Genomic DNA, 15,693 nt, shown 5'->3' with positions numbered 1-15,693 from the left:
CGCACTGATGAAGAAGAAGACTATGAAGACGAAGAGGAGTCGACATTTTTTTCTTCTTATTATTTATTGTTTTGTAATCTTCAAACTCATGATAAGTCGGTGACTTACCATAAGTTTGAGGGAGGGTATTAGGAAGGAATAAGATATTAGGAAGGAATAAGAGATATGGTATATTAGAATATACCATATATCTTATCGTATAAATTATATGAGTATTATATTACTGTCTTGCAGAATAAGTTAGTATTCTAGATCTAGGGTTAAGGTTTGAGCTAGTATTATAAATACAGTCTTATGTATTCATATCATATAACAAAAATTATCAATAAGAAAGTACGTTTATGAAATACTCTCCCCTCTATAATCTTATCATGGTATCAGAGCCTCTCGCTCTTGAGGCCTAAATCAAAATTCCGCTGCCCTGCCGGTGGGCTAATAATTTACATCGCTCACCGGCAGGATTCATGACCTTTTAGTTACTTAAAAAAAAAATGACCTTTTAGTTTTTTTAAAAAAAAAATAAAAAAAAAATAGAAAGAAGTTTACCATGGCCGATCAATAGATTGTGCGTGGGTAATGGGTATATTGCAAATTTGTAACCATGTGAGGCAAGGTTTCATGACCTTCGTACCTCTGTTCATGGGAGTCAATACTCTGTTAGCCATCTACATATGTTGACTATATTACATTATACTCATTACAAGAGAAAGATCTGCTTAATTCCTCTATTTTGAATCTTGATTAATGATTTCTTTTCCGTTCAAGGTGGTGCTTAAATTGACTGGCGAGTAGTTACGCAATTAAATTTGGAGTCCGAAAAACTTAACGTTCTCCAGATCTTGAAATTTTGACGGATAATTTTCCGTTTTATTGATATTTGTCAGGTTTGATTAGGGTTCCTACAAATTAACTCATACTTTCGACAAGTCCGAAAAAATTAACGTTCTTGTTCGAAGAAATTTTCTAGCGAGTTTATACTCGTTTACCAGCCTTGCGGAAATGGAGATCTTTAATGAAGATGAAGAACAGATGACGATTTCTCTTTATATTTTTTTCTTTGTATTTCTCCAATCGTAAAGTTCGTATTATGTACTGCCTTTACGATTGCGGGAGGGTATTAGGATATTAGGCCCATTAGGGTTTAGTAGTGACGGCTACGTCACGATGGCTGTCTCTAGGGTTTTAGTAGTGCCTATGGTTTCTTGTAAGGTATTATAAATACCGATCATTCTACTTATATCAATAACACAACAACTATTATCAATATAATTCCTTTATGCAATCTCCCCTCTATAATCTTATCAATGTCAACAAAGACCTCACTATGTTGAAGAAATTGTCAAGCTCCACAATAATTGGTGATGTTGGGTCGTCATTATTGCCCATATCTGGGTGTTTGTAGTTCGAGGTTGAAGATCTTGAGCATGGATGACGACACAATAGAAAAGAGACATCAAGTCGATCAATCAGTATAGAGCATCAATTAAACTTCAATAAAAGTTCATGCAGAGATAGTGGTACTTGTTCCGTTTGAATGTTTATTTGTCTTAAAATACTTCAAAGTTTCTTGTTTACGCTTCTATAATTTAAGATGTCCCATATCAGTTAATCCTAGAAAGATATTGAATAGTAGTAGTAGTAGTAGATAGTGCCTAGAACATCACAATTGCAGCACAATTGAGATGCACTAACAGGCCGTTTGTTTTAGCTTGTAGAGCTACCGATTGATGAGTACAGAACATTGGTACAAATTGATATTCCATATTACAAATGGAAGTTATAAAGTTTAGGTTAGTTAAAATACCATTTTACTTATGATTTCATATGCAAAACAACAATGACACAAATGTCATATAATACTGTCGGTCATATTTCCTTCCCGAAAACGTAAATCGGTGGCGTAGCCTAAATCTGTTTAAGAATTTGATTGAATTTAAAAACTTAATAAAAAGATAAACAATCACATAATCTTTCTAAAAGATTTGATAAGATAAGATGTAACCAAAATGACCCAAGAAACTTTTTGTTTAATTGAAAATACTCACCAAACTCCCCATCTTTGACAGCTTAGTTCATCTCCGCTAGTAGCTCCCTATAATGGTCCTATAAAGTATAAACATATGTCAAAAAAAATATTGGAAACAAACATTAAATACCTAAAAATTACATAGGAGACATTAATTGAAAAAAGAAACTAATATTATGTGCTATAAAGGATGAAAGGCAACATAAGATTCAAAAAAAGTTGTCTAGCCTGCCAAGGAATAATTTCCAGTAGTTTTCAATGACATTTTTACAAATCAATATGACTTACATATTACACAACACCAACGATTGATGAGGATCATAGAGAACAACCTACTTTAAGCAACATATTCATGATAAAATCCCCATAATTTTTGAATTACTTCTCCAAAACTATCAAAAATAAGGAACTTCTTTTTTTTTAATTGGTGATATTTAGGCGGCAGTATAGGGTTTGAAATAATTAATGAAAAAATTAATGGAGTTGGAATTACAGGGATGAAGGAGATGAATAATATATATGTAGAAAAAAATGTAGGGTTGAGGGGGATATGTAGGTGAGAAAAGATGGCCTGTTTTTGTGCTAAATTTGTTATGTGCAGTGAGGGGAAAAAAAATATGTATATGGTTTCTGTTTTATTATTTAGTATAGATAGATAGATTTAAAATAATCGCATTTTATTTACCTTGATAAAACACATTAAGTAATTGATAACTGCCTTTGTAGAGGTGATTAATTGAATTATTGAAATAACAATCGATTTTACAATAATAGGATTATTAATTTCTTTTGAGTTGGAGATATTTATTTAATCAAGAGAAAATTGTTGATTACAGCCTTATAAAAATCACTTTTTGAAAATTACATCCTTATATAATTTTTTTTGAAAATTACAACCATAATATTACTTCTGATCATAAATTACAATCAAAACATTAACTCTGGCGGAAAATTAATGCCAATTTGAATTTTTGTGACTTAAGTTCATATTTTAAGACCAAGATACCCTTATCTTCAACCTTATAACCATCTTGTTCATCCCAAAATTAGATTTCACAGCTCATCTTCTCTTTAATTCTCCATTTCTTCAACAATATCAATAATCTAATTCACCCCCTTTATTCAAATTCTACCCTGGTCAATTTAATTTAATTGAATTCTAATTTTATTATTTCATTTGTATCTTAAATTAATTAGTATTCTTCATCATCAATTTTTCCCAAATTGAAAATAATTAGGGTTCATCATCAACTTTCCCCAAACTAATTTTAGACATAAACCCTAAAATTCAATTCAATCAATTGAAAAGAACAAATTGGGTGTACGAATAGTTACTCTTCGAAATAGAACTGTCAGACGATGGCACAACTTTGCCACTCATGATCTGGAGTCGTTATGTGATAATGGGGATTAATTACACTAGAAATTAGAGAAAGATTTAGGGAAATTTGTAGAGAATATGAGTGAGGAAGATGAGAGGGTTTGGAGTGAAATGAAAGAGGTAAATGAAAGGTAAAGTGAAAAAAATCTGGCTAAGTAAGCAAACAAATAAGCAAGGATATATCGATCATTTTTTGACAAAATTCACCGGAAACGTCATCGTGGTGCAATTTTCAAAGCAAAGTGGTATTATGGCTGTAATTTTCAAAAAAAATTACATAAAGCTGTAATTTTCAAAAAATGGTTTTTATAAGGCTGTAATCAACAATTTTCTCTTTAATCAACTAATAATTTCAAATTAAGATTTACTATGGTTCGGGTTGTTCGTGTTTACAAAAATTCAGGCTTGGTAGGGTCATTTTGGGTTCGAGTATTTTCGGGTGGGTTGATTTCAAGTTATTTGAGGAGAACAATCAGTTTCTGATGAGAATTATTTATGTCGGTTTGAACAATTTCGGGCCAATTTGGATTTCAGGTCAATAAAAATCTACGCTATCTAAAGTATTGATGCTAGACAGAGAAGGTACCTACTACCTAGTATCAAATATCAATTGACAACCAATCCTTTTTCTAAAAAGTGGGATGCTTTGATTATACGAACTACCAAATTAACATTCAAGTATAGACATTTAACAAAGGATGTTATTTATACAACGACCATATGTTTGATGAATAATACGGAGTAATAATTAACAATTGCAGTAACAATTAATAATGTTGTATTAAAGGTAGCTCATATTCTTTTTTTGAGGGGAAGTAAGCTCATATTCTTGAGTAAGACTTGGTAATTCCATTTTATACAAAATAAACTAACACCGACTATCTAGACCGGGTAAAACAAACCTGAATAAAAAAAAACTGAACAAAATATCTAAACTAGTAGCCGAACGAATACGGAATACCTGATATGAGTAATCAGAATTATGTCCGAAACCTAACTCCCTTCGAGATTGTAAGGTGCGTGTAAAATGGGGCAAGAAAGATACCCATGCCAACTTCTCATTCAATAGCCTGTAAGGTGCGTGTAAAATGGGGCAAGAAAGATACCCATGCCAACTTCTCATTCAATAGCCTGTAAGGTGCGTGTAAAATGGGGCAAGAAAGATGCCCATGCCAACTTCTCATTCAATAGCCAACTTCTCATTCAATAGCCCAACAATTGTAATTACTTTATTCTGATTCTAACAACGATATTCTCATAATGTACCTTCTTCCTAGTTACAAATAATAGACTTGGCAAAGCTGATCGATTTGAATGACGACTCGATAAGGCTGCCCTAAGATCCAAAAATGACCCGAAATGCATCACTCGAAAGTGACCTAACAGACCCGGAATGACCGACCCGACCCAAAGTGACCCGAATTAAATGACCCAAAATGACACGAAATAAATGACCTTATCCGAAGTGACCCGACCCAAAACACGGGCCGACCCAAAAGTGACCCGATAAGTGGAATTGACTTGAAAATAACCAAACCCAATATGACCCGACCTAAACCCGATCCAAATGACCCATTTACCAGTCTGGTCACAAATACCCTAACTACCAATATAAAGCAAGACAGACAATAAATAATAAAGAAACCACATAAAAGCAACTCCAAACATTATTCTCCTGCACAAATGCTCCTGAATTATAAAAGAAGCGTGAAAGAGAGAAAGAGCATAAAAAATAAAAAAAACGTGAAAGAGAGAAAGAGAGAAAGAGCATAAAAAAAAAGTAATGACAAACAAAAACCAAAAAAGGAAAATAATATGGCGACACCGGGTGTTACTCAATTTGAGTAACACCCGGGACATATTTGTAAATTACTTAGGGGGTGTTTGGTTGGAGCTTTTGGAATGGATTGGAATGGATTCAAGCCATTCCAATGTTTGGTTGGAGCATTTTGGAATGGTGTTGGATATCTGATGGATTCTAACTCCATTCCAACCTCTTGGAATCCCATACCCATCTTTCTCCCCAAGGTTCCAACTCCATTCCATCCAACACATCATTATTCTCATTCCCGGATTGAACCAAACAACTTTAAACAGGTATGAGTTTCTAACTCCATACCTCCTTGGACTTAGAATCCATTCCATTCCATACCTAATGTTTGAACCAAACGCCCCCTTAAAGTATTTTAATTTCCCTCCCTTAACTCTTGAAATTCAACTTAATTAATAAGAAGGAAAGCGATATGGCGACACCGGGTGTTACCGAAATTCGGTAACACCCTAATAAAAAATTGCTAAAATTAAAAAGTAAAACATCTCTTTTCACATTTGCGCCAAAAATTCAGAGGGTAGAAGTGTAATTTGACACTAACTAAATTTGAGGTAAATCTAACAAAACAGAAACAAATCGCTGAATCATGATTATTTTGCAGCATAAAAATTGTGAACAAGAAAGAAAATGATGGATGCTACTTGTATAACAAAACCAAATTGACCGCATAATGTTTTTATTGCTATGTGGAGTATCATTCGTGAGGATAATTCACAATCGCTTAGTTCAATTTTGCGCATAATAAATTTAGGTTAAAATATTTAGCAATCGAATTTGATCTTCGCTAATTCATCCGCTTCTCTGAAGTCAAATTGATTGTCCTTTATGATTTAAAGGTGAATAAGTTTTAATAACTACTCCGTATAATTAATTTACTTAGTCTGGAGCAATTTTGACTATTACTATGATCAACATGTAGTGTAATTTGTTAATGATACTTTCATATAAATCAAAGATTTGAATAAAGTATGCCTTTAAATCAAGACTTGAAAAAAGTTGGAAGAATTCATGCTGGAAACCATGGCCATGAGTTGAAGATCTTCACCCTATTAAAATGGCGTTGATAAGTAATTGAATATCTATTTGATTATTGTAATCAATTAAAACATGAAGTTCCTAACTTACCCTTTCTTAATAGGAAAATGATATGGCGACACCGGGTGTTACTCAATTTGAGTAACACCCGGGACATATTTGTAAATTACTTAAAGGAATTTCGGTAACACCCGGTGTCGCCATATCGCTTTCCAAAGCAAAAATAAAGAATAAAGAAATCAAATTAAAGCAACTGACATTCGACAACAATAGATAGACTCTCTACGTCTCTACTAGCCGTGGTAATATGTCAGTGCCGACCCGGCCAATCCCCCGGATTTATTTTTACCTGCCCGTGTGTCCCCATGACTACCCCGACTTAGACCGCAAAAAATAGGGTCATGCCCGGGTCCGAACAACTCCAACCCGGCCCAGCCCTCAGGTCGATTTTTACCCACGTCGTCTGACTTGTGACTAGTCCGGCCCGGTCCGTCAAAAATAGGGCCAGGCATGTGGCGAACAAATTGAACCCAACCTGATTGTGGACTCGCTTCGACCCGCCTCCTACTGCTTGAACCCAAATGAGAATATTTGAGCATACTTGAAATATGTCATCAGATCTTGCTGCTTCATAGACGGAGTCAAGGGCTATTGATGGCCGAGGATTCGGACTCCACTTCAAACACACCAGGTCAGCTACTCGTAAATCGTGGATATGTTCCTCATATAAAGGAATAGGTAATTCATGGTCGAGCAATCTATAATCTCATGATGGGAATTGGTTCCCTTCACTTAGGAATTCCGCTAATAGATTGCTCGTGAAGGGAACCAATTCCGATAAAGGAATAGGTAATTCATGCATTAACTATTAGCGGAATTCCTAAGTGAAGGGAACCAATTCCCATCATCAGATTATAGATTGCTCGACGATGAATTACCTATGCCTTTATATGAGGAACCAATCAACGATTTACGAGTAGCTGACCTGGCGTGTTTGAGGTGGAGTTCGAATCCTCGGCCATCAATAGTCCTTGACTCCGTCTATGAAGCAACACGATCTGATGGCATATTTCAAGTATGCTCAAATATTCCCATTTCCCTTCAGGATGGGTTCAAGCAGTAATTTGATTGATATCAAATTAGAGGCGGGTCGAAGCGAGTCCACAACCAAGATGGGTTCAATTTGGGCCATTGATGTTTAGATAGGAAGGAAGGTTAGCTGGATTTGAAGTATATATGAGTTGAGTTGGAAGATGTTTGGTTATGAAAATTTTGAACAATCTGTGGGAGTATATTTATACACTTTTAATAGGCATCTAACTACAACCCCACATGATCACCTAACTATCTCCACGTGATCCTCATCTAACAATCTAAAATCAATCTATATAGATAGGAATAGGATGGGGCTAGCTAGATTATACCAAGTATTAGTTCTAAAATAATAAAGGACAATGTTGTGCGGAAGCATGAATATCTCGTGTTGGACTTCTGCTGCATCGATGTCCACTGTCCATAATAGTACGATATTGTCCGCTTTGAGCCAAGCCCTCACGGATTTACTCTTGGACTCCTTATCGGTGTCCACTGTCCATAATAGTTGATTAGCTTTCATCTTTATTCTACCGATGTGGGACAAGGGTTTGCACCCTAACAGACAAGAATAGTCTATTTCACCCACATAATTTAGTAGACGATAATTATTAGATTAACCCGTATATTATTAAGTAATTTCCTATTAAACAGTTTAAAAAAGGCAAAAGGGATGATTTTCAAATAACCTGAACTCGACACGTCGGTTTTAGTTTACGGATTGCGCAATGTATGCTTTTGTAATGTCAACTTTAATTGCAAGAAGACATCAAATCATAATTATTCATAGCACTAAACATTCTCATAAAAGTCAATTAATTTTAATCATGAAATGTATTACTCGAATGTCGTAGACATTTAACACAAGTGTTTTAAAAATATTGATATAATGATCACATGTTTGATTAATAATAATTAATAATGTGGTTTAAAGTTAAGCTCATGTTCTTAAATAAGACTTAGCTTGGTCATTTCATTTTTATGCACATGAAACTAAAGAAACTAGACCTCATAAAACAAACCTAAATAAAAGAAATTGAATAAACATATATGAACTGATAATCGGTGGCTAGTATGCCTTGACATGCCACTTTAAAAGAATGGCTCGTAGAATAAGTTAGAAAAAGAATTGTTCACAAGAATATGATTTGGTACAATGAATTTCGTCCTTTCTTTAAAAGAATAGTCCTCGTTTGAAGTTAAAAAGAATCTCGATATACCTGTTAAACGTCTTGGACGGGTTCGATTTTGAATTCAGATTGTGGAATCGGGTTTTCGATTGGATTACAGTTAATTTTAATAAAGCTGTAACTTTATGACTCGTAATTAATCTAATACTGTATGTACTTATTAGAACTTGTAATACAAACTACAAACTTTTGATTATAAATTGTTGTTGTTGTTGTTGTTGCTAATTTGTTATTGTTATTGTTTCGATGGCATTCTCCCCCATTTTATTAGTTGTTTAGCTATATACTTTAGTCAGCACCCTCATTATTGATTTGAGTGTTAAGACGAACTAATACTCGTTCCTTTATCTCCATTTGGATTCGATCCTAAGACGCGACATATATGTGAGAAATTCATGCAATAGCGTTATGCGGTACCAATATTGTAACAGAACCTTGTAGGAGATTTTTCTATCCAAAAATCTATTTAGCATCGAGCCAGTCGGGTCAAAGTGCAGGCATTTCAGAAATAAACTAATTAGATAAACTTCAATATGTAAACAATTGAAAGATAAATAAATTAGGGAAGGAATTATACCAATTATAAGACAAAGTTGCAATCTTGGATTAAATAGAAGAGAAAATCTTTTCTACGAGAAAAATAGAGAAAAAAAAAGAATTATTCTTCAATCCGACTTCAAGCATCAATTGGAGTCATCTTTGAAGAGAAACAAATCCAAATTGTCAACGGAGTACCAAGTTATGCATTCAAAGTGCAAAAATCGAATCAGTAGAATAACTAATAAATTGCACCTTGTTTGTGTTTTATCTCTTATTTTCACAAATTTGTTGAATTAAACATGCTTAGCTTTGTTATGAAAAACTGAATATAATTTTTTTATAAAAAAAATAATGTATAACTGAAAAAAAATATAGTTAAAGTGTCACTGCAAATATAAAAAAAAAAATTATTACGGGTGAAATTTATAAGAACATAACAATGACGTAAGACGTACACATCACGAACAAATCTCCTAATTGGTTGGGGTTATTTTCGTTAAATTTACTTATTAACTAATATGGAGCTATGGGGCATCGTCTACATGAGGATTATTAAAAGAGTATATATATAGGGTTTTTCTAATGTGTGGCCTTAGATCACATGTTAATAATCCAAGGTTGTTGAGAATATTTCAGTAATTATGGTAAATGTGAATTGTGTCAATCATTAGTGATATATTCTCAACAATCTCTTTTTTTTTGCATTATTAACATATGCCCTAAAACACACGGTAGAAAAAACCCCAAGTATATATATTTTTGTCACACATATTGCGAACAATCCATCTGAGATCCGTTGTCGTCCAGCGGTTAGGATATCTGGCTTTCACCCAGGAGACCCGGGTTCGATTCCCGGCAACGGAATTTTTTTAACCAAAGCTTGAAGAAGACATTCATTCATTCAGCATTCGATCCGTTGTTGTTGTTATTAAGATTGGTTAGTCTCTTAATTTGTTTGATTTTTTGTTAATTTTTCAGGGTTTTTGCTCAAGTTTGTAACTTTTTATGTATTGTTTGGTTGTTTAATGTGCTAATTGAGTTTGAAAATGATTAAAGTTTTCAGGGTTTTGCTAAAAGTTTTCAACTTTTTAAGGATTGATTTATTAGTTAATTCCTGTAGCGGTATGTCTTGATGATACGGAAATAATGCAGAAAATGGTCAAAATCAACTGGGTAAAATTTGTATTAATTGGGTGACACCGTCAACAACTCAACAGTGTGGTTTCCTGGCGCAAAATTCATTGATTTTGTTTTTTAAGTCAATTTTCTTCAATATCTTATTTATTACTCAATGGCTTCATCATGTTGGAATTACTGAGTGTCAATTTTCTTCAATATCTTATTATTATATTCTAGAGAAGATGCCGAGAAACCTTATTTCCTTTTGTGCTATTGTCATTCAGTGGTGAACATGAATATATTCTTGTACTATAAAAGATCATGCATCAACAATTCACCACCACCAAAATTCAAAGTACACAAGCATAAAGTAATTATGAGCATCATTTTATAAAGCACAAATTCTTATTTTAGACGGACCACTTTCGTCTTTCTAAAATGACGGGATTTTGTGCATATTTTATGATCAGATACTCAAATGTACATCATAGATGGTAACTTGTTTTTCAAAAGTGATTACATTTGATTGTATAAGGATCTCAAAATCTCATCTTTTTGAAAAAGATCAAAATAGCACATCTTAAAGATGACCAACTGTTCATATAGTACTGCTGTATGTATACCCTAAAATTTATTCACCTCCATTTATTTGGGAATTGGGAACCATCCCTTTTGGCTTTGCCACCATAACGATCAAGAATATGAGTGCAATTCCTACAATGGACATGTCGATTTCTAGACTAATTCTAGATTCATTTTATACTGTTAGATGACTAGCTAATTACTTCAAGTTTTTGTACTTTAAACGTAAATAAGTAGAACAAAAAAAATTCATGAAATTTAAACATTTACACTTACTATCAAGATTTTTTTTACGAAAGGCCTACACAGGCAAAGGCCCTGTTATTTTGGTCTTAATTTCAGTTAAATTAAGTTAAGTTTCATTCAATTTAATTCAGTTTCACTTATATTTTTACAAATTAACTCTTAATTGTCTTTTTGTTTCCTTGAAGGATATATTGAAACGAGTTGGATTTATTATGACAAGATCAAAAAATCTTGAGGTAGAAGATCAAGAACAAGAGAGACAGTACGATGGACTTGTATGCTGATGGATAACAAAGAAAAGAAGATGCTTTTGCTTTTATTATTCTTCTTTTTTATAAGCATCTAATGTTGATAAAATGATGATGATGTTGGAGAATTGATGATGATGACAACGTTGGATGCTCCGATGAATGATAAAGAAGATTGATGACTGTTGATTCAGGTTATTTCGAGTATGTTGTTTGGGTCATGATTTTTCCCTATTTAAGTCATTATGGGTCATTTTGGGGCAATCGGGCCGGGTTAAGTCAGTTTAAAGTAAACAATAAACAATGTATAAATTTATTTATGATTGTATAATCGCCATGGCTATTATGGATACGTCGTGGAAAAACACCTAATCAGAAATTATCTCAAGATTAATACCACCAACCAAATACTACCCGATTTAGACCAAAGTCAAAGTTGTCGATCTTTGTTGAACTAATGTTGATTCAACTGAATACTAACATCATCAACATGGAGTACTTTGTAATTCTGGTGTTCCTAAACTCTTTGACATGATTCAACTATTGTTTAAGTCAATCAGGTGAATTATAGGTCGTAGCAACAAGCAGCTTAATTACATTTGCGAACATCACATAATAAGATTGGAAATTAATATTATCCACAACACAGGCTTTTTTCTCGTATTCAAGTGACAGACTCATAGGGACAAAGGGAGACCAAATACAAAAGTTGTCGTTAACACACGGCCTTGACGAACGAATGAATTGAGAAGGAAGGACTCTAAACCCAAAATACATTTTATCTCCGTAATTACATTTGGGAACATCACATAATAAGATTGGAAATTAACATTATCCACAACACAGGCTTTCTCGTATTCAAGTGACAGACTCATAGGGACAAAGGGAGACCAAATACAAAAGTTGTTGTAACACATGGCCTTGACGAACGAATGAATTGAGAAGGAAGGACCCTGAACCCAAAATACATTTTATCTCCGTGAGTAAAAATGTGGTAGAATGGAAGTTGGGTTCCTATTGTTAAGGAGATGCCTTCCAATAAACTCGCCGAACGGGACACCATCTATGTAACGACTTTCCCTTGAAATGTTGGGCGCTTGTGTCACTTCACATCCAGGCGTCGGAAATGCGAAAAATGACAGACTTGTCTGAGCAGATTGGGAATTTACCACTACCTGATGCCCGGGCGCTTCTATTGTAGTCACGATCTCCAATTGACGCCCCACTGTAACCAGTAGAGCGTTACTAGAAGGCACCACGTATTTAAATTCCCCGTCTTTCCAAATTTGGAGCCCATTGGCGGGTATTGAGATTGTGATGAGGCTTGGGTCCCCATGGGGAGCCATTCCAATTGCCCAGGTCGGATCAGGGCATCGCGGATATCTGTTTACCACAATCGAGCACAAACCATTATAATTTCTGCTCCCAAAATAGTTTCGTCCCAGGCCAAGACCTTCACTCATAAGGTCTAGTAGCCTCTCTTGAAGTAATCTAACCTCTGAAGCAAATTCCCAAACAGCACGTCTGAAATTGGGAGGCTGAGAGGGCCAAGCTGGTGCTGGTTGTGGACCGTCGCAGTTAAGAGTAAGGGCATCCCTCCAAAAGTGATTACTTTCAAGTCCAACATGATTCTTCATGTTGCTGGTATACAAATAGTGGTGAGGTTTATTTTTAACCAGTGCCATATACGCATTGATTTGTTCTTCTGGTAACTCGAAGAACCTTGTCGATTCTGTCATGGCGTTCCTCATGACATCCGCGGATATAGAATGGTTTGTAACCTTACATTCACGACAATTTGTAAGTTAAAACGTTTATCCTCGTTCAGTTTAGTGCGCAATAATCGATTACTCAAATTTATTTCAAACAGTCCCAAATTTAGTCTCGTTCAGTTTAGTAAAAAAAGGTCTTAAAAATAAATTGAAAATTTCTCGTGATGGAAATGAACAGGTTCATGTCGAAACACTTAGAAGGAAAACAACCTTATTACTGATAAGTGATATCAGACCTGGAAGTCTCCCATGAAGAGACAGGTTCAATACCAAGTCTTAACATTTTTTACCCATTTTTCTTCTCACGTTTTTTTTAGGTTTGAAATTTGAACTGTCTTTTGATTTTCACCATATAAAATACGCATTTCATTTTAATTTTTATTACCTACTTCCTCGTCTTAATTTATTTCAAAAATATCGTCTTCTTTCTAAATGTGTAGTTTAAGTTATTCGTTAAGCAAGCAGTATATAGGAAAAATCAATAAAACAAACCTCGAACATTCCGTATTCCTCAGCAGCTCGTAGGATGTCTCGAGCAACCTGGCCACGACAATGCTCGTCGGTGAAACGAGATGGATGGAGGCTTACCGATGGAATTGTCGCTCTAGGTCCATCTAATCGAAAGGGGCCTTCTTCTGCTAGAAGTCGGTGGGATTCAGGGAAATAATTGGGATCGGAGTTGTTCAATAAGTGGTGGGTTAAGAGGTCTCTCATACGAACCATATTAACAGAAGAGATTTGAAATAAAAAAATTAAGAGGTTATTAGAGAGTTTGGATATGTAGAAGAGATGATGAAGTGTTGGATTTACAATGAATTTATACTCAGGAAGGTATTCCATAATTGAGAATTTTAGATAATGATGATGATTTTTTTTTTCTTTCTTGCTGATGAACGATGATGATGAGAGATGATGAAGTGTTGGTTTCATAAGAGCAATTATGAATTTGTGATCAAACACAATTCTAAAAGTAGTAGCGCGTTGCGATACTTATATATAAGTTATAAGAATATTTAGTCTTGTGTAAAGCGGTATTACACTAATATAGTTCTAAAACGGCTCTAAATATTACCCTATCTTACAATAATGGTTTCATAAGAGCAATTATGAATTTGTGATCAAACACAATTCTAAAAGTAGTAGCGCGTTGCGATACTTATATATAAGTTATAAGAATATTTAGTCTTGTGTAAAGCGGTATTACAATAATATAGTTCTAAAACGGCTCTAAATATTACCCTACTAGATTTAATGTCCGTGCGATGCACGGGCCGCCTTGTAAAATCTATTGTAATAATTTAGTTTTTTTTACAATGCAATTGAATATTTCAGCCTCAAGATCAAATGTTTATGCTTATCTAATAAAAATATAGAAAATATATATTTACATTCAAATTTTAAAGTCAATAAGGCGGAGATACACTTCTTGTCTATTTTTTTCTCTACGTTATCATTTTCTTTTTCTAATTCATAATTTAAATAAGAGTAATCGGATTACTCATATCACTTGAACTTTAAACGAAACTGCTCGAAGATCAATATCAATTTGCAATTGTTAGATTATTTGTAATCGCTCGAAATAATTCTTCATCGTATAAATAGTATGCGATGCACTGGCCTAATAGAATTATGTCTCTCCTCAAACCAATAAAAATAGAATTATGATAATTGCAAAAGCCATTGTTTGGTTGCCTACAAATACACAAATAATACTTGGAAATTGTAGTTTCTTAGAATTTTACATAATCACAGTAACAAACTCTGCAACGGGCACAACCGCGAAAACATCTTTAAGCAACTTAAATTTTCATCTTCATTGATAGATTTTTAACTAAATACTCTATCCGCCTCGGTTTTGTTTACCTATTATATTTATGGGTGTCTCAGTCATTTGTTTAATTTTCTATTTGTGAAATTTTATAAAAGTTGTTTGTTCATTTGTGTAACCTATTGTCCACTTGTCACTTAATAATAACCACCCCAAATAATCCCATTCCCTTTCTTTGGTCTTTATATGTCAAAGATAAAGGTAAACAAATGACCGAAATGTAGGAAATAGATGATACAATAGACTTTATTTAAATTCCTTATACTCGGTAGGCAGTAGGTATACAACAAACACTACAAAACATTTATCTATATTACATTGTTGATCAAACTATGCTATTTAGGTTGGTTTTTTGAAATTACATATTAAAATTTTATGTTTGACCAAATCCAAGTTATTTATATTTTGTTTCTTAAAACGATTGTAGTAGGAAACAGATTGATAACATTTGATGATATGGACATTTTACGTTATTTGTGTTTAGTGTTGCAAGTACTAACCTCCAATTCCCACTAATTAAGTCACAAACATTACGTAAAGGGCCCCCTTTCTTTTCCTTGGTCTTTGTGCCAAAACCAAAAGATAACAAATGATCGGGACGGAAGAAGTATGCAATAATTCTTAATACAAAATGTAACTTATATAGTAGAGTAATATCATAATTATGAGTATTAAGATGAACAAATACTACGAATTCACGCTAAAACACTCGATGTATACTAATTTTAAACTCTTAAGATTAGTTTTTCTTTTGTCGTATCCTCCGTAGTTATAAAGATATTATGCAAACTGAGTTCCGAACT

The 15,693-nt window shown here is 33.8% G+C and overlaps 1 protein-coding gene and 1 non-coding gene across 2 annotated transcripts; one reads left to right on the top strand and one right to left on the bottom strand.

Moving 5' to 3' along the window:
- The first annotated feature begins 9,887 nt into the window (after window positions 1–9,887).
- On the top strand, window positions 9,888–9,959 carry TRNAE-UUC (transfer RNA glutamic acid (anticodon UUC)). The gene has a single exon. It is a non-coding gene; the product is annotated as a tRNA-Glu (tRNA).
- Window positions 9,960–11,918: 1,959 nt separating this feature from the next.
- Window positions 11,919–14,129, bottom strand: LOC141591723 (2'-deoxymugineic-acid 2'-dioxygenase-like). The gene is made up of 2 exons (XM_074412158.1): window positions 13,555–14,129; window positions 11,919–13,071 (listed from the first exon to the last, which is right to left on the bottom strand). The coding sequence occupies exons 1-2, from the start codon at window positions 13,990–13,992 to the stop codon at window positions 12,262–12,264; spliced, it is 1,248 nt and encodes a 415-aa protein (XP_074268259.1). The 5' UTR covers window positions 13,993–14,129; the 3' UTR covers window positions 11,919–12,261.
- Window positions 14,130–15,693: the final 1,564 nt, after the last annotated feature.

The sequence above is a fragment of the Silene latifolia genome, chromosome 1, assembly GCF_048544455.1.
Source record: "Silene latifolia isolate original U9 population chromosome 1, ASM4854445v1, whole genome shotgun sequence".
NCBI lineage: Eukaryota > Viridiplantae > Streptophyta > Magnoliopsida > Caryophyllales > Caryophyllaceae > Silene > Silene latifolia.
Note: the sequence above shows the minus strand (reverse complement) of the source record. Positions and strands in the feature narration are given on the sequence as shown.

What these genes read in the sequence shown, in the direction of transcription:
- LOC141591723 (XM_074412158.1), bottom strand. Translation starts at nt 13,992, where the DNA reads ATGAAACCAACACTTCATCATCTCTCATCATCATCGTTCATCAGCAAG. An exon ending in AGGAATACGGAATGTTCGAG is followed by an intron (nt 13,072 to 13,554) that starts GTTTGTTTTATT and finishes CGTGAATGTAAG; the next exon opens with GTTACAAACCATTCTATATC.